General features: G+C 45.2%; 1 protein-coding gene across 1 annotated transcript in view; it reads right to left on the bottom strand.

The window, feature by feature from the left end:
- LOC120381703 (zinc finger protein 850-like) overlaps nt 1-8,192 on the bottom strand; it is a gene marked incomplete at both ends in the record, with an annotated part of 144,283 nt that extends 136,091 nt beyond the window's left edge. Inside the window, 2 exons of the mRNA XM_039499827.1 lie at nt 6,547-7,392; nt 8,148-8,192. Coding sequence (XP_039355761.1) covers nt 6,547-7,392; nt 8,148-8,192 — 891 coding nt within the window. The remainder of the gene's footprint in view (nt 1-6,546; nt 7,393-8,147) is intronic.
- Nucleotides 8,193-19,490: the final 11,298 nt, after the last annotated feature.

Here is a 19,490-nt window from a genome sequence, read left to right as displayed (position 1 = left end):
CTGGTTTGGTTTGCCTTAGAGGTGGAAAAACCCCAGCCTAGGGCTGTGACTGCCCTGTTTGAGCAATTGGTCCTGATTTGGCACTCTCAGTTGGGTCCTGCCAGAATCGCTCCGTCACACCATCTCACTGGGTTCCCTGTGCTGGTGCCATGGGGGTGACACTAGAGTTCTGGGGATTTGGGGAGGAAGGGGCTCTTCACTTCTCAGCATTTCACACAAATTTGTCTTTGGGCTGAAGTTTCTCCTGTGAGGCCTCTCAGTCAGAGCTGTACCCCACCCCCTTCAGTGGGGGGGGGGGGGTGTAAATTGCAGAGTAGGCAGAGAAGTCGCCCATAAAGGGTCATATTGATCTGGTGACTGGTTCTGACTGAGGTCACACGTCCTCTGACACAGGCTCATGTGCAGAACATGGGAGCTCTGGCTCGTCCTAAATGCTGTAGAGTGTGAGTTCCTGGAAAGGGCAGGGGAGAGGGAGCAAGAGGAGAAAGGCAGAGACATTGGAGATGAGGAATTGGGGGAAGGAGAGAACAGAGAGACAATAAATGATTGAAGCAGAACAGGTGTCCCAACTCCATCTTGCTCATGACAGGTGTTCACAGAGCTGGGTAGCTGCAGGTTTTCCAGTGTCAAGTCTGAACTTTGATTCTAACAATGTGCGTTGAAATATCAAGGGGATCTCCACATACCTGAGCTCTTTCCCCCCTCCCCTTTTTTGTATTAATTTTTATTTTGACGTGTTTGGCTTAACCGTGATCTTCCCCTTTCCCCACCTGTATTGCAATTTGGGGTTTATGTTTATTTTGCCTCCCTTTTGTTCATGTCATTATAATTGTAACAGCAAAGGAACCTGCAGGAGTAAAAACTGACTCAAAACTTCATTTCCCCATCATGCCGGAACATCCTACAAACAGCTCACGCAGCTGGAATCATAACACGCAAGGCCAGAGGATGGGAGATGCAGGTTTCCAAGGGTTCTGTCTTTCTCAGATGACACATTCCAGCCCCTTGTGTGCCTCCATCCTGTATGACCTGCTGGACTTCGACATATTTATTGTCTCATTCTATTAATAATGAAATTGTAACACATTGTGACTGAAATTAAACCACTTCCAGATGAGGAAACAACAGAAGAGAAAAACCATTATTGCATTGGCTGGGAATCAAACCCAAATCAACTGCTTGGAAAGCACCTACGCACACCACTATACCACCAATGCATCTGGCAGGAGTAGCTTTCCTGCAGACTCTGTGTGCTGGCAGAGGGAGTGACACATGACCATGGAAGTAATGAGCAGGGTGGATGGGCTGGAAGCTGCCTGACAGCTGGGAGCAGAGTTACCATCCCAGAGTGACTGAAAGGGGGCAAAGGTGAAAACAAAGCTCATTGGGAGCTGGCCCCACACCTGCCCCGCCCCTAGGAGAGGGGAACTGAAGCTCAACTTCAATCACAGAAAAATCTTCCCTGAGAAGGAAGGGGACAGCTTGTTTTACAGACCAGGTTTGTGTTTGTTCCTGCTACACACGGAGGGGCTGGGTAGTGCTGATTCCAGCCCCCAGACTCTGGGAGGATAAGGAACAAATTCAGGCTGCCAGTGACCGCAGGAGGGAGATGATCTTTTGACAGTGACGGACGCCTCGTCCTAAAGGCCTTTGTCTGCCCCCTTCCAGTGACTGTTTGGCACAGGAATGCAGCCCCCACTCCTGGGTCTCTCCTGGGGAAATAATATTTCTGTGCAAAACACCAAAGCTTTTAACAGAAAGGAAGAAAAGGAAATGGCCACATGATGGGACTAGGACAGAAGGAATGAAACACAAGATCCTTCTCCCATGTGCATTGACTTTTAACCTTGTTTGTGGTGGTGGTGTATCCATGTTGGTCCCAGGGGTACTCTGGGGCGCCAGGCATTGGCCACTTTCGGGATTGTGGGCTAGATGAACTGGTCTGACTCAGTGTAGCTGTTCTTATGTTCTAACTGCTGGTTATGGAGGAGACGACCTTCCAGGCTACACAGAACTGAAGAAGTGTGTGGGGTTAGCTCCACAGCTTGTCTCTTTCACCAACAGAGGTTGGTCCTCTGCAAGCTCTTACCCTCACCCGCCTTGTCTCTCTTGGACTCTGAAAAGTGTTTTCTCTCCACTCCCTTGAGAGAAGTTAAGTTTCCCTTTGGGCAACTATCAGGCTGAAGCAATTGTATTGACTGTGACACTAGAATTGAAGATTTAATATTATAAATAAATGAAACTAAACCTGAGGTTCTGGTTTTCACATTGGTTTTTCTAACCCAGTTCCCAATTCTCTTCTAGAAAGGCCTCCAGGCTGCCTGCCCAGCCCAGCAAAAGTGGCCAGGAGAAAGCCCACACTGCTGCTCTTTCAGGTAGTTGAAGGCTGCTATCAAACCCCACTCACTCAGTCAGTCCCCAGTCTGTGGCAGTGCCTGGGATTCTTCCGTCCTAAGTGCAAGACTCTGCACTTCTCCTTGTTGAACCTCCTCAGATTTCTTCTTGCCCAATCCTCCAATTTGTCTAGGTCGCTCTGGACCCAAACCCTGTCCTCCAGCGCTTGGATTCTTTACATGCTTTCACAGGGCTGGTCTACACTGGGGGTGGGGGGGAAATCGATCTAAGATACGCAACTTCAGCTACGTGAATAGCGTAGCTAAAGTTGAAGTATCTTAGATCAATTTACCTCTTGTCCTCATGGCGCGGGATCGACGTTTGCGGCTCCCCCTGACGACTCCGCTACTGCTGTTCACGCTAGTGGAGTTCCGGAGTCGACGAGAGCACTTTCAGGGATCGATATATCACATCTAGATGAGATGCGATATATCGATCCCTGAGAAATCGATCGCTACCCGCTGATATGGCGGGTAGTCTAGACGTACCCACAGAGCAAAGAGCACATGTTCCATGATTTCATAGGGCAGAGTTTTATGCTATAGGGAGCTTTCCCTGTGTGAATTTGACAGGTGGATCAACATAGAGACACATTATGACCCTTCTCAGGGTGCTGAGGGCTGTGAGTCTCCTTGTTGCCACCTGCCACTAGGAAGAGGGAGTTTTCCATTTGGATGTTAGTGACCAAACTCACCAGCCTGCTGGAACTCAAGCACCCTCCTCTGAGCTACAGCAGCCACCCTAACCCCTGAGTTCCTTCAATGTGTCCCACTTTGGGGTCCAGCCTGGATCACCAGATACCCGGTGAAATCCCAGATCCTCTCTCCCCAAAGTATCCCAGGTTACTAGTTTTACTGTGGACCATTGCTACTGTATCTCACACAGCACCTGAGTACAGTTATCGAACAAGCAACAAATTTATTTAACAACGGATAGAGATTTAAACAAACAAACATGAGTGATGGAAACCAACTGTTACCACTAAACAAAGGCAGAAAATGATAGAATAGAAAGGCCAGCACAAAAAACAGAGAGAGGAACAATAAGATACTAAAAGGACAATGGTTGGAACTCTCCCTTTCTCTCAGTCTTTGGATTGATGGGTACTAGAGCTGTAGCTACAGTTGAGGAACCAGGGTAAATTAAATCTAATTAACTTTTCAAGATTAGCCATCATTTCCTGTACGACTAACAAAACACAAAACCAAGACAACTTTCAGTTTTCCAAAATAATTCACATTATCACACAGTCTCTTACTCTTTAACCAATAACTTCACCTATAATTTCATTTTAATTGGTAACAATAACATATTCAAAGATCACAAATTCTTGTCATATATGTTAGTTTGCTTTTAATCGCCATTGCCAATAACTGAACCCTTGTTCTTATTGTGGTTTGTCCCAACGTAGGTCCCAACCACTTCTGTGAGTTCATATATCTCAGGATCTTCTGGCATATGTGTCGGTAGGAGTCTTCTATGTCGGAATGTTTGCATTATGGAGAAAAATACCTCTCTTTTCACATTTTTTAATCTTTCAAAGTAGGAGGAGGTAAAGAAGTAATGTAAATGCATAAAACACAAGAGAAAACTAAGGTCTGGTCTACACTAAAGACATTTATCGGGATAACTATATTGCTTAGGGGTGAAAATCCACACAGCTGAGCAACGTAGTTACACAGCCCTAATCCCCTGTGTAGATAGTGCTACATGAGCGGGAGAGCTTCTCCTGCCAACATAGCCACCGCCGGTTGCGGGGGCTGGCGAATCAAGTCTGATGAGAGAAATCTCTCCCATTGGCTTAGAGCATCTGTTATAGCAGTGCTACAGCAACACAGCTACATTGGTGCAGCTGTGCCAACATCAGCTTAATTGTGTAGCCACAGCGTCAGACACAAAACCATAGAATCAGGACTCAACATGCGTGTATCCGGAAGTCTGAAATTGGAGGCTGACAAATTCGTTGCCTCATTGGTTACCATCATTTCTACAGCCTGAAAGTCCTTGTTACCCAATCAGGCAGCCAGTTTGGGATCCACAGGGAAGGACTGTCCTATGAAGCACTCTCTCTTTGCATCAAAATAGTGAAGGATGACTGTTCTCAATCTAACCCTGGCATACTTTGGAAGTGTAATCAGTGACACTGAACTAGGAAGTGGAATTGTACAAACAATTTTCCTTGGGTCACCATAGCTTCCTTTACTGGGGTGGAAACCAAGAACTGGGTGTGGACTCTTTCAACTTCAGCTCTTTCTAAATCCTTGGTCTTGGATAGGGTAAATTTACAGTTCTCTGAAGTAGAATCCTTTACAAAACCACTTAAAATCTCAGCAGTGTTAATGAGGAATGGCTTCCTGAAACATGCCCAGCTTTTCTTTAATTCGGTGGCACAGGTTCCAGGGAAGGGACTGGATACAGGCCTGGATCAGAATCTTCGTTAGTTACCAGAGCTGGAGATTCTATTAAAAAATGGCTATTTTTCTGAAGCTATTAATTTTTCAACACTGGTTTCATTTTATACACATCTTTAGCACCTACAAACGATAAATTCAACAAAAACTCCACTTCCATTTCCTCAACATCTGTGTCATGAAGGGCTGCATCTCCCATACTATAGGATTAGCTAGGAGAGATCTTCAGTGGGGCCTGGGTTACAAATGCTTTGAGAATCAAACACATGGGTATTTTGCCTAGTTCAAAACCACTTACCATCGAATTCTCTTCTCAGATCATCGGAGACAATACTGCCTTAAACAACTGAAATACACTGTGATCAGATGCACTTCCTTCAGTTAGCTGGGGTTCTGCTGTTGTTCACCATTTCCGAGTGGAGATTTTAAATCACTGCTGTTTCTTTGTTAGCCTGGCCAGTAAATTAGAGAGTTCTCTCCTGTTGATAGAACTGCACTTCAGCTTTCTCCATGTCATAATGGAAGATGGGGAAAAAGCAAAGCTGAAATCATAAATGAGGACTTTAGCAAAGGGTCATTGTCTTAAATTCTTCAATAAATCTGAGCTACATCCTATCAAACTGAACTAATATCCAATTGGGTGACCAAACAGCCTTCAGGAAAGATAGAAACCCACATCACAGAGAGACAATACATTACAAAGAAAGTGTCAAGTGAAATTCCAGAGCAGGTTACATCTGATTATTCAGAATCGGGACAAGAGATTCTCCCACCACACTGTCCTCTGATCCATTCAAACCTTCTTCCCTCATCCCTGTCTCAATAGTCAGTTATGTTATTTACAACATTTTTAGTATCCTAGCATTCCCATAATGAGGGAAAAACAGCCCTCTTGCCAGAAGTGGCTTTACAATAGATGGAACCTGGAATTTAAACTCTAAATGATCACACTGTATTTGGGATCCATTTGAATTCCCCTCCCAGGTCTTTGACACTTTCATCTCCAGTCATAGCGACTCTGATATAGGATTAAAGAAGTCAAAACATCATCTGCAAGCACAGACAACGGAGAATGCTTCATCCCATGACACTTATGAAGTGGATGGATAGAACATGATGAAGATAAACTCTGCCTGGCTCAGGCAAAAGGTAACAGTTCTGCAGTGAAGGGGAAGGAGGGAATCTCTGAGTCACCTCATCTCCTTCCAGTGTCACAGAAGCTGTAATTATACTTTTTTCCTGCCCCTATTCCTCTTCATTTACATATAATTTGAAAAATTCCCAATGTAACTGCTCTTCAGCACAACCCAGAGCAACGTGAGAACAACTGGCAAGGATACAATCTGTATCATTGGTGACTCTAACAATAACTTTGCAATAGGAGGAATGGTATAAACGTGACGCTCCCTGGTTCCTCATAGGAAGGGCACACTCCAATTACTTGTGGGACAATAGAAAGGACAAATAGGTCCATCTCAAAAGAGGGTGAACTGCAAAAGGCAAAAATGGGCCACTCATCTGGACAAGCTGAGGGATAACGGTGGTGTAAACAGTTCAAAGAGCTTTAAAAGTTACTATGTGGGAATCAGGAAAACTATTAAAGAAAAGAAAGTCTTGATAGCCCTAGAGATTTTTACAATGTTTATCTCCCTTGCAGATTCTCTGATGGCTAACAAGGGTTGAGCTGCGATTGAAGGTTTTCCACACAAACTGCATTCATAGGGCCTGTCCCTGTGTGGATTCTCTGATGGGTAATAAGGTTTGAGCAGTGATTGAAGGTTTTCCCGCACTCACTGCATTCATAGGGCCTGTCCCCTGTGTGGATTCTCTGATGAGCAGGAAGGGCTGATCTTTGAGTGAACGTTTTCCCACACTCACTGCATACATAGGGCCTGTCCCCTGTGTGGGTTGTTTGATGACTAATAAGGTGCGAGCTGCGATTGAAGGTTTTCCCACACTCACGGCATTCATAGGGTCTTTCCCCCGTGTGGATCCTCTGATGTCTAGAAAGGTCTGATCTGTAAGTGAAAATTTTCCCACACTCACGGCATTCATAGGGCCTCTCCCCTGTGTGCATTCTCTGATGTCTAGAAAGGCCTGATCTGTAAGTGAAGCTTTTCCCACACTCACGGCATTCATAGGGCCTCTCCCCTGTGTGGATTCTCTGATGTTGAGAAAGGTCTGAGCTGCTAGTGAAGCATTTTCCACACTCACGGCATTCATAGGGCCTCTCTCCTCTGTGGATTGTTTGATGCCTAATAAGGTGCGAACTGCGATTGAAGGTTTTCCCACACTCAGTGCATTCATAGGGCCTGTCCCCTGTGTGGATTCTCTGATGTCTAGAAAGGTCTGATCTGTAAGTGAAAATTTTCCCACACTCACGGCATTCATAAGGCCTCTCCCCTGTGTGGATTCTCTGATGTTGAGAAAGGTCTGAGCTGCTAGTGAAGCATTTTCCACATTCACTGCATTCATAGGGCCTCTCTCCTCTGTGGATTTTTTGATGCCTAATAAGGTGCGAACTGCGATTGAAGGTTTTCCCGCACTCACGGCATTCATAGGGTCTTTCCCCTGTGTGGATTCTCTGATGTCTAGAAAGGTCTGATCTGTGAGTGAAAATTTTCCCACACTCAGTGCATGTACTTTTTCTCTTTCGCCTAAAGATTTCCTGTTGTGTTGTGGTTTCCATGAGGACCTTCTGAGTTCCCCAACAGGAAATAAATTTATCCACTTTCTTCCCTGGCTGGTTTCCTTGATCTCTTTCTGGTCTGTGCTGAATCTCCCAGGAGTTTCCCTGCTCAGGACTCCTGGACACATTCCTTTTCGATCTTTGCGATAATGCTCTGTATTTATCCACTTGCTGAACATTTTCCTGCTGAGAATTCTGCTCCTCTTTCTCACATGCCTTTGCATCACCTGCTGTGATAGAGACAGAAACCTCAGACAGGGATGGAAAGGGGAAGACCAAACAAAAACAAGTGCTGAAGACAGGTCAAATAAAAATCAGGAGCTGAACTCCCCCAAACTCTTCCGCCAGATAGGAGAGAGGAGGGGGATGAATTCAGCCTTCACATCCCATCCAAATACGCAGGGGGAAGGGAGGAAGCTACTGCCTGGTGTCTGATAGGGTCTATAGGAAGCCATGAACTATATTTACCCTGAGGATACGACCCCTGTTAGGGACAATAATGAACTGAGAGACCTCCCAAGGGCTTTGTTGGGCATCCCAGATGTTTCCTTCAGGCACTTACAGATTCTGAGTTGGTTTAATGTTTCCTCACCTGTGCAGGGAGATCTCAGGATCTCTCTTTCCTCTGAACCCCGGAGGTCTGGGACCCATGGCTCTTCCCCTTGTTCCAGCTGGGAGATCACATCAGGCTGGGTAACAGGAAACCCTGCTCAGATGAAAGAAAACAAAGGAGTTCAGTTGATTTCATAAGACTTGGTCATAAAAAAACATTCTATTAATTTAACGTCAGTGCTTAGTGTGACCTGGTGGGCCAGAGGCAGTTCTCACTGAGAATGCCAAGATCAGGGCAGGCTGAAAAAGGGATCACCCACATGGGTTATCAAGAAGCTGAAAAAAGAAATCACACAGCCCCCTTGATTGCATCCCAGTTCTCTGACTCCTAATCAGCACTTAGGTCCAGTACAGTGAGAGGTTATTTCAAAACTCTGCTCACATAAACAAAATGATCTTCTGACCCCAAAGGTCAGCCACGTTACTAGGTCAGTATAGGTTTGGATCTTACCCAAAATACCACACTGCCAGCCAATCCTTAGCATCTAAACTAAAGGTTTAAACGAAAGAAAGACAGAAAGAAGTTAAATGGAAAAGCCGTCAGACACATTCCAAAATGGATATATCAGGTTCTTAGCAGTATTGGTGAGTTGCTGGCTTGAAAGTCCGTCTGGAACACATCCATAGCTTAGATGGGTCATTCAATCCTTTGTTCCAGGGTTCAGTTTGTAGAAAAGTTGCTCCAGAGGCAGGAAAGGGGATTGAAGACAAAATGGGGATGATGCAGCTGCCCTTTACATTCCTTTTGCCATGTGGCCTATACTTCCTGTGTCCCAAACACAAGATTCACAGCACATGGCATGGAAAAGCCTTGGAGTTCTCATTACACAGGCATACCCCGGCATGTCTTGCTGACTCAATAGGTGTATCCTCTTGGTCCTTTCCATGGGCTCATTGTACTGCTGATGACCCTCAATATGCCATCAAACAGGCTAGGCAGTATTGATGCCAATATGTCTGGGGGTGTCACCCAAAACACTGCACAAGTCTGGAAATACAGATATACCCTACATATCTATAACTCACAATACAAAGGTGATACAAACATAGAAACTAAATGATCATACTTGGAAAATCGTAACATTTCCCCTGACACCTTACATGGCATATCTAGCATGATTCATTGCAATTTGATAAGATTATATTATTTTATTATTAATACCAAAGTGTCTCTCAATCCCATACAGTGTCACACTTGGTAAACCAGTGAATTCCCAGGACTAGTTCCCCAGGTCCTTGAAGATGCCGAACACTGTGCTTATAGGGATTGAAATACCCACATATCTACTGGGAACACACACATAGACACTGTGTCAGTCTATACCCCTGTGTTCACTCTTCTAGAAAATTATGATCCATTTTGTACGCAGTATGGCTTGTGAGGTATCATTTGAAAACGCATCATCTACTGAATATTATCCTCCTGTTAAAATGTGTAGTAACACTGTATGTAAAGTTATGAGATTTTACAGTATGAGATTACAGAAAAAGTTACAATTCTGGGGAACACCCACAGAGCAGTTCCTCAGAGACAGCAAGGCAAATAGCTGGTCAAACAGCCATTCTCCTGCAGCGGGAAGGTGTGAAGACATTTACATTCCATCACAGGGACCTCTAGAAGTTGTTGCGGAAAACGACCACATGATTTTGAATCAGCTCAGCCTGAGGCTCTTTTCTTGGTTAAAAGTGCGCAGGGGGCGACAGCTATTGGAATACTGTCCCCCTGAGCTAAAAACCACACAAGCCTTTTAAAGCTTAAAACCACAATCAATGGCACATACGTTGCACGTTAATTTCCTTATTTGGAATATATTGCAAAATATGATGCAGGTCAAAAGCAAGCTGAACAATCAGTTTTCCATATTCAGCCTTTCCTGTTATTGTTATTCCTAGTCTAGTTCGTGGTTTGACTTTTCTAACACTTCCACTGTGGTTATGTTTCACAAGCTCGGTTACTGCAAATCAGTGTGTTTGGGGACTTTCCACTTCACCTACTTAGGCCCCTTACGCACACAAAGCCATTGGTTCCCTAATTTGGGGGATTTAAATTAAAATAAATAATTGGAGATATACCAATCTCCTAGAACTGGAAGGGACCTTGAAAGGTCATCAAGTCCAGCCCCCTGCTTTTACTTGTTCCCCAATTTTGGGGATTTTCCATTCCACTTTGCCTTTCTATGCCCTTTACACAGAGAAGCAAGCTCAGCTAATACTTCAGGCCTACTAGCTTGACCAAAGCTCCAAAGCTCTTTCTGTAGATTTTCCCTCACAATTCTCGTATCTTCGACAGACAGCCTGGCACCATGACTCAGCTGAGAACTGAAGTTGTTTCTAGTACAAAAGACTGAATTATAAAAAGAGGTGAGGAAAATGCATGAGACTCTCTCTCTCCCCTTTCCCTCTGCTCATGACAACTCCTGAAGAACTGAACGTGGGCGGCACGGGTGGGTTAGGCCAAGTCCAGGCTGAAAAGAAAACCAGCCTGTCTCAGCACATGGCGAGAGAAACATTTGCCTTGTTTCAGCTTGTTAACTTAGACATTAGTTTGTGTTTTATCTTGCATTTCTTTTGTAAACAATTCTGAGCTTTATGCCTCATTATCTGTATCTTAAAATATTTTTTTTGATTGTTAACTATCTTGTTTTATTCTTTATCTAACCAGTGTGTTTGTATTAAAGTGTGTTGGAAACTCCATCTGGGATAACAAGGCTGGCACATGTCATTTTCCACTGATGAAATGACAGACTTCATATGAGCTTGCGTTGTTCAGGAGTGTGCTGGACAGGGAAAGATGCACATTTCTGGGAGAAGTCTGGGAGCAGAGAATTTTCTGGGGTTCTCCTGTGCTGCACTGTAACTTATAAGTCACTGACTAGCAGCACTCAATACTGTGTAGCTGGGAGCGAGTTACATGCTGGAGACTGTGCGTTACCTGCCCAGGAGTGGCTGTTCTCACAGTAAAGCAGTGTAAAAGGCACCCCAGCTTGGAGAACTGAGTCACACAGCTGTTCAACAGTCCAGGTTGCACTGTGGTTAATATCACAGACACTCAATTTCAAAGAGTTCCTAAAACACAGAGAAAGTAAATCCATGTCCCAGAAATCAAAGACTCCAGAGAGAGGGCAAGTCTCCCTGGCACTGCTTCTTGCTGACAGAGAGGTTCAGGGACAGTGAGAGAGTCCTGGGGAAGCTGGGAACAGGAAGCATGGGCTGGTGGGGTTCAGTGGAGAAAGGGAACAGGAAGGGCAGGGATATCACTGAATGCAGGATTTCAGCAGTACTAGATGACAGGATAGCACATAGTGCAGCCCATTGGAAAACATAATCCCAGCTATACATACAAAATTATGGGATCTAAATTAGCTGTTACCACTCAAGAGAGAGATCTTGGAGTCACTGTGGATAGTTCTCTGAAAACATCCACTCAGTGTGCAGCAGCAGTGAAAAAAGCGAACAGAATGTTGGGAATCATTAAGAAATAGATAGATAATAAGACATAAAATATCATATTGCCTCTACACAAATCCATGGGACGCCCACATCTCAAATACTCCGTGCAGATGTGGTCGCCCCATCTCAAAGAAGTTTACTTGAGCAAACAGGAGCTATTTGACACTGCGATGCGGCTCCTGTGCTCTGTTCCCAAAGTGTTCTGCAGCAGGGGAGGGTCTCTGGTAGCGTGTGTGTCACTGGCATATTGGGGTGATGCTGCAACAGGACAGAGTAGAGGTGGCATTGTGGGGCTGGCATGAACCTTATCTCTTCATTTCCTATTCCAAGAACCAAGAGGACGGGAATCCTTACCCAGCGAGGTCACATTTTCATAGTTCTCCTGCATGACATCCCAGTATAGGGCTCTCTGAGCGGGGTCCAGCAGAGCCCACTCTTCCCTGGTGAAATGCACAGCCACCTCCTCGAAGGTCACCGGCCCCTGAAAGAGCAAGAATCCAAAACTCAGTACCTGCTGCCCCACTATTCGTGGGGGAAAGGAGCCAATCAAATGGAAGCTCTGGGTGGATCGCAGTCAACAGAGTCCCACCCCCACCCTGCAAAGAGCATCCTGGAAACACCAGGTTAAGGGGACTAAGAGAGAGCCCCTTGTCTCTCCCAGCAGATCCATCACACACTTACTAGCCACCGACTGATACAGGAGATGGAGCCCCTAGCAGGGCGCAGGGAGAGCTCCCTGGTAGGAAGCCCAATAACCTCCTCATTGTCAGGAGCTGGATATGAAGGGCGGGGCAGCTCCCCTAAGCCTCACTGATGGGTGCCCACTTCATATCTCACAGCAGCCGCTGGTCAGTCAGGTCAGGCTCCAGCACTAGGAGTCTGGTCAGTTAGACTAGCTCCTTGTAGGTGGGCTATTTCCACCACCTAATCTCATGGGTCTGTTCCTAGAATCTAGGCCACTTATTAAACAACACCCAGCAGGTTTATCTCAAGCTGTCCTCCTCCCTTCCCCACCCTGTGCATTTCCTGCCCACCTCCAACCTCGACTGTGCAAATCTTCCCATCTCTGGTGTATTTGCTGTCCCTCTCCCCCCTGCAGGAACCCACCAGCAACCTCCCGATAATCCCTACCTGAACAGGTTCCTCTGCACCCATTTCTCTTCCCTCTCCCATGGGAGGATGGGACGAGCTGGAGCGAAACATGGACGTCATTTTACAACCTGTCTGGGGGAGAAGGGCAGTTGTGGGGGTTTCAGAACAGACTTTAGTTAATTTCACAGGATGATTCTCCCAGGCCCTTTCCCTGCAGACAGGCATCCTAGATTCTGCCATCCTGGGAAAGAGATCAAGCATGTTATTACAGTGTAGACCTGGCTCCTCCTGCCAGGCTAAGCCCACAGAGACATTTTTAACCTTCCTTGAAAGGTCTTCGAGTCCAGCCCCCTGCCTTCACTAGCAGGACCAATTTTTGCCCAAGATCCCTAAGTGGCCTCCTCAAGGATTGAACTCACAAACCTGGGTTTAGCAGGCCAATGCTCAAACCACCGAGCTATCATCTGACTGTCACACAAGCCATGCATGACTCACACTCCTATTTACTCAATTTAGAATTCTACAGGCAGTATATTTTCCTCTTACAATGAGGAAAAGGCATGAAAGCTACAGTGATTAATGTAGTTATTAATGTAGCCAATAAGGATACATTCAATGCAGTTTTAAAATGACTGACAGCACCAAAAAAAGCACATGTCCAAAAATTATACTAGTAGGTGGGAGATGAGGCAAAAACAGTGGGGGTAAGGAAACTTGTATGACAAATAAAGGTATAAAATTACTACTACTCAGGTTCTTGAGAGACCCCACAGCTTCTAATAACTCAGGGGACAGGACTCCTTACCCAGCGAGGTCACATTCTCATAGTTCTGCTGAATGACATCCCTGTAGAGGGCTCTCTGAGTGGGGTCCAGCAGAGCTCCCTCTTCCCTGGTGAAATACACAGCCACCTCCTCGAAGGTCACCGGCCCCTGAAAGAGCAAGAATCCAACACTGAGTACCTGCTGCCCCACTATTCACAGAACAGCAGCACCAGGTAAATGGAGGCACATGTTAACAGAGTCCCACCCCATCTTGCTTAGAGCAGCCAGGAGGCATCATTGGGTAGAAAGAGAGAACCTTTGTGTCTCCCAGCTGACACACGGAGGCAGAGTCTTCATATTTATCACATACCCACTAGCCAGAGCTTGATACAGGAGATGGGGCTGTCTCTGGACCCTGCTGGTGGCTCCCTGATAGGAATCCCAACACTCTCCAAATAAAATATATGGAAGAAAGGGGAAGTCAATAGTAAAGACTATAAGTTAGGAGGTCAGAATTGTAGAAAATTGGTAAGGGAAGCTATCAGAAATCAATGATCAATGAAAATTAAGAAGGAAGTTTTTAAAAGTATATTAAGTACAAAATTAATCCTAACAACGGTAGTGGTAAATTACTAGATAGAAATGGCAGAATTATCAAAAATAATGCAGAAGAGGTAAAAGTGTTAAAGAAATATTTCTCTCCTGGATTTGGAGAAAAACAAATGATGTAACTCATATCATAAGATGTTGACGACGACACTTTCCATTCCAACAACAACTCATGAGTATGTTAAACAGCAGGTATTACAGTTAGATGTGTTTAAATCAGCAGGTCCAGATAACAAGAGTTTTGAGAGACCCGGTGGAGAAGCGTGGAGGACTGTTAGTGTTGATTTTCATTAGGACTTAGAACACTGAGGAAATTCCATAAGACTGGAATAAAGCTAATGCTGTGCCAATATTTAAAAAGTGTAAAAGAGATGACCCAGCTAATTACAAGAGTGTTAGTCTAAAATCGATACTGGGCAAGAGAATGGAGCAGCTGATACTGGAGTTCATTAATAACGAATTAAAGGAGGGTAATATAATTAGTACCCATTAACAAAGATTTAGACACAATAGATTGTCAAACCAACTGGATATCCTTACTGGATGAGATCAAAAGTTTGGTTGCAACTAATAGTATTGATGTAATATACCTAGACTTCTGTAAGGCATATGACTTGGTCCAGCACAATATTTTGACTAGAAAACTAGAAAGATACAAAATACACAGGGCATATATTAAATAGATTAAAAACTGGGATTGTAAATGGGGAACTATGGTCGAGTGGATTTCTTTCTAGGGACTTCCCACAAGGACTGGTTCTTGGCTCTGTGCTATTTAACATACTTATTAATGACCTGGAAGAGAACATAAAATCATCAGTGATAAAGTTTACAGTTGCCACAAAGATTGGGGGTGGTGGTAACTAATGAAGTGTCAGTGGATTCTGGCTCCAGCTCTGGGAGTCTGGGAAGTTGTCCCAGCTCTGGCTGGGGGGTTATTTCCTGTTCCACAAAGAGGGGAAGTTTCATTCCCAACTCCTGTGCCTTGAAATTAGGCCCTATCTGACACTACACCCCACATTCAGCATAGTGGTAGGAGTATAAAATGATTAGGCCATAATTATTAGGCATTTTGTGCAAGATGCGTCATGTGCAGTGTCATTGGAAAAGTTGTGATTGGCCGAATATGATTATCCTATTTGTGTGCATGGATCATCTTTGTTATCTGAAGTTATGGATATTGACTCTGTATCTGAAGAACAAAACATGTCAAACCAATCTGAGAGCTTTCTTTGATAGGATAACAAGCCTTGTGGATAAGGGAGAAGCGGTGGATGTGGTATACCTAGACTTTAGTAAAGCATTTGATACAGTCGCGCATGATATTCTTATCAATAAACTAGGCAAATACAACTTAGATGGGGCTACTATAAGGTGGGTGCATAACTGGCTGGATAACCGTACTCAGAGTAGTTATTAATGGTTCCCAATCCTGCTGGAAAGGTATAACAAGTGGGGTTCCGCAGGGGTCTGTTTTGGGACCGGCTCTGTTCAATATCTTCATCAACCATTTAGATATTGGCATAGAAAGTACGCTTATTAAGTCTGCAGATGATACCAAACTGGGAGGGATTGCAACTGGTTTGGAGGACAGGGTCATAATTCAAAATGATCTGGACAAATTGGAGAAATGGTCTGAGGTAAACAGGATGAAGTTTAATAAAGACAAATGCAAAGTGCTCCACTTAGGAAGGAACAATCAGTTTCACACATGCAGAATGGGAAGAGACTGTCTAGGAAGGAGTACGGCAGAAAGGGATCTAGGGGTTATAGTGGACCACAAGCTAAGTATGAGTCAACAGTGTGATGCTGTTGCAAAAAAAGCAAACGTGATTCTGGGATGCATTAACAGGTGTGTTGTGAGCAAGACACGAGAAGTCATTCTTCCGCTCTACTCTGTGCTGGTTAGGCCTCAACTGGAGTATTGTGTCCAGTTCTGGGCACCACATTTCAAGAGAGATGGAGAAATTGGAGAGGGTCCAGAGAAGAGCAACAAGAATGATTAAAGGTCTAGAGAACATGACCTATGAAGGCTGAAAGAATTGGGTTTGTTTAGTTTGGAAAGAGAAGACTGAGAGGGGACATGATAGAATTTTTCAGGTAGCTAAAAGGGTGTCATGAGGAGGAGGGAGAAAACATGTTCATCTTAGCCTCTAAGGATAGAACAAGAAGCAATGGGCTTAAACTGCAGCAAAGGGAGGTTTAGGTTGGACATTAGGAAAAAGTTCCTAACTGTCAGGGTGATTAAACACTGGAATAAATTGTCTAGGGAGGTTGTGGAATCTCCAACTCTAGAGATATTTAAGAGCAGGTTACATAAATGTCTATCAGGGATGGTCTAGACAGTATTTGGTCCTGCCACGAGGGCAGGGGACTGGACTCGATGAGCTCTTGAGGTCCCTGCCAGTCCTAGAATCTATGGATCTATGAATAAGAATGGCCATACTGGGTCAGACCAAAGGTCCATCCAACCCAGTATTCTGTCTACTGACAGTGAACAATGCCAGGTGCCCCAGAGGGAGTGAACCTAACAGGTAATGATCAAGTGATCTCTCTCCTGCCATCTATCGCCACCCTCTGACGAATAGAGGCTAGGGACACCATTCCTTACCCATCATGGCTAATAGCCATTAATGGACTTAACTTAACTCCATGAATTTATCCAGTTCTCTTTTAAACGCTGTTATAGTCCTAGCCTTCAGGATCTCCTCAGGCAAGGAGTTCCACAGGTTGACTGTGTGCTGCATGAAGAAGAACTTCCTTTTATTTGTTTTAAATCTGCCGCCCATTAATTTCATTTGGTGGCCCCTAGTTCTTATATTACATGAACAAGTAAATAACTTTTCCTTATTCACTTTCTCCACCTGAGGAAGCACCTGAGGAACAAAGACTGAACTGGAGGAAGTGTTGGTCCCAGGGTAAAGGGATTTCAAGCTTGTATATTGAAACTTGGTGGACTGCTTCTATCATCAGTAAAGGTGAGAAATTGCTAGTTCAAATTCTATCTAGTACGTTAGCAAATAACCAAAAACTCAAACTAAGCCTAAGTAATCTGCTTTGATCGCTTTGCTATCACTTACTGCTGGGAAATTGACTGTTGTCTTCTCTGTCCTTGAGCGGCTTAAGTAAAGCACTCCGGTAGCTTAGTTGGGTGTATGGTGCCACCTGCTGTCGTGTTGGGTGATAACAGGCCCTGGAGAGGCTGGCTGAATCTCCAGCCAACCACTGTGAGAAGGGCCAGCCCAGCTTCAGGGTTAGAGGGCACAGCGGTTCCCAGAAGCCCCCCACAGTGCACCCCGGGGCTGACAACCCATCACATCCTACATTACACAAGTCTCAGAAGCTTTGTCACATCCTGTCCCCTCCCTTTCTCCACCCTAGATAGTTCCTGCCTCCCACCACCTTGAGCAATTCCCACCCTCCTATGCATTTACTGCTCCTCTCCCTCCAAGCAGAACCCACCACCAGCTCCCTAAGAATCCCTTACCTGAGCCAGCTCCAGTGCAGCCATTTCCTTCCCCCTGGGAGGAGGGGATGACCTGGAGCGAAACATGGACGTTATTCTGTAACCTGCCAGAGCGAGAAGGGCAAGGTGAGAGAATTCAGGTGGGGTTTTTGTCCATTCCACAAGCCGATTCCCCCCCAGGTTTTCCCCTGCTAATGGACATTCTAGGTACTGCCACACTGTGGAGCACAGAGTGACCCTATTCCAGTACAGGCCTAGCCCCGTCCCACCAGGGTGTGACCCTCTGACACAGGGTGAAACCCTCCCAGCAGCAGAGTCTCTCTGTTACACTTATGTTTGTGGACGATACCAAGCTGGGAGGGGTTGCAAGTGCTTTGGAGGATAGAACTGAAATTCAAAATGATCTGGACAAACTGGAGAAATGGTCTGAAGTAAATAGGATGAAATTCAATAAGGACAAATCCCAAGTACTTCACTTAGGAAGGAAAAAGCAGTTGCACATATACAAAATGGGAAATGACTGCCTAGGAAGGAGAACTGCGGAAAGGGAACTGGGGGTCACAGTGCATCATAAGCTAAATATGAGTCAACAGTGTTAGACTGTTCCAAAAAAAGCAAGACACGAGAAGTAATTCTTCCGCTCCACTCCGCGCTGATTAGGCCTCAACTGGAGTAGTGCGTCCAGTTCTGGGGGCCACATTTCAGGAAAGATGTGGACAAATTGGAGAAAGTCCAGAGAAGAGCAACAAAAATGACTAAAGGTCTAGAGAACATGACCTATGAGGGAAGATTGAAAAAATTGTGTTTGTTTAGCCTGGAGAAAAGAAGACTGAGAGGGGACATGATCACAATTTGCCAGTACACAAACGGTTCTTACTAGACGACCTCTCGAGGTCCCTTCCAGTTCTATGATTCTATAAAGCAAAGGCCAGAGAAGAGCAGAATCAAAGGAGTCACTCTGGGGATTCTCCCTGTCACTGTCCCCAAGGCAGCTCTCTCAGGTTTACAAAGCTGTTGGATGCTCCAGCCTTTATCCAGTCTCTCCTGGCAGTGCCCCTTTCACGGGCTGGGCCTAGTTTTAGCCTTTGGGAAGCGTGACCCCGGGGGCGCTGAGATGGGGCCTTCTTGCCTCAGTACATCTTGTTTCTTTCTGTGGCTCCCCAGTGAGTCCCAATGAGTAGATACTCCTCATACAGACTATGAGTATAAGAGCTGCCCACTGCGTCAGAGCAATGGTCCGTCTAGCTCAGTGGCCAGTGCCAGGTGCTTCAGAGGGAACGAACAGAACAGGTAACCATCAAATGATCCATCCCCTGTCGCCCAGTCCCAGCTTCTGGCAAACAGAGGCTAGAGACACTATCCCTGCCCAGCCTGTCTGTGACACTGGCAGATGAGGTGTTAGCTCTTGCAAAAGCCCCCATGTCTTCACTGAACAAGGACAAACGCATCACTGGAATCAGTGACTCACCTGTGTTAGTATTGTTAAAAGAGGTATTAGAATTATAACAATGGGTTTAGACTTTACTGAATGCGTGTGATTTGCTACCAGGGTTAATATCTGACTAGCTGCATTGTGAGCCTCTGTAAATCAACACACAGGAGAGAGACTTTACCTAGGTGAAGTGCCTGACTGGCAACCGAATGCATTACACCCTGCCTGGCAGGAAAGGTCCATCCACACCAGATAGACTATTATGGGATGTTAAAGATGACACAAGACTGTTGTTGTGCTCTTCACTTCCCTCTGGCTGACTTTGCAGCTCAGAGCACATGGCAGGAAGGGGGTAAAAACCCCCATACAGAAGGAATTGATGATCTGTATGCTGCTTGGACTCTGGGGGGCAAAGTTTCTAGGCATAAGCAAGAGATCCCCAGCTCCTTATTCTTTAGGACTAACCCAGGCTATGTAGAACCTGCTTATTATAGAAGCTTCTGTTACCTTTTAAAATTTAAGACTGTAACTCGTCTGCATCTGCTTTAACCTGCCTTAACTTTGTAAACAA

Source organism: Mauremys reevesii, linkage group 14, assembly GCF_016161935.1.
Source record: "Mauremys reevesii isolate NIE-2019 linkage group 14, ASM1616193v1, whole genome shotgun sequence".
In the NCBI taxonomy this organism is placed as follows: domain Eukaryota; kingdom Metazoa; phylum Chordata; order Testudines; family Geoemydidae; genus Mauremys; species Mauremys reevesii.
This window is presented reverse-complemented; position numbering and strand designations above follow the sequence as displayed.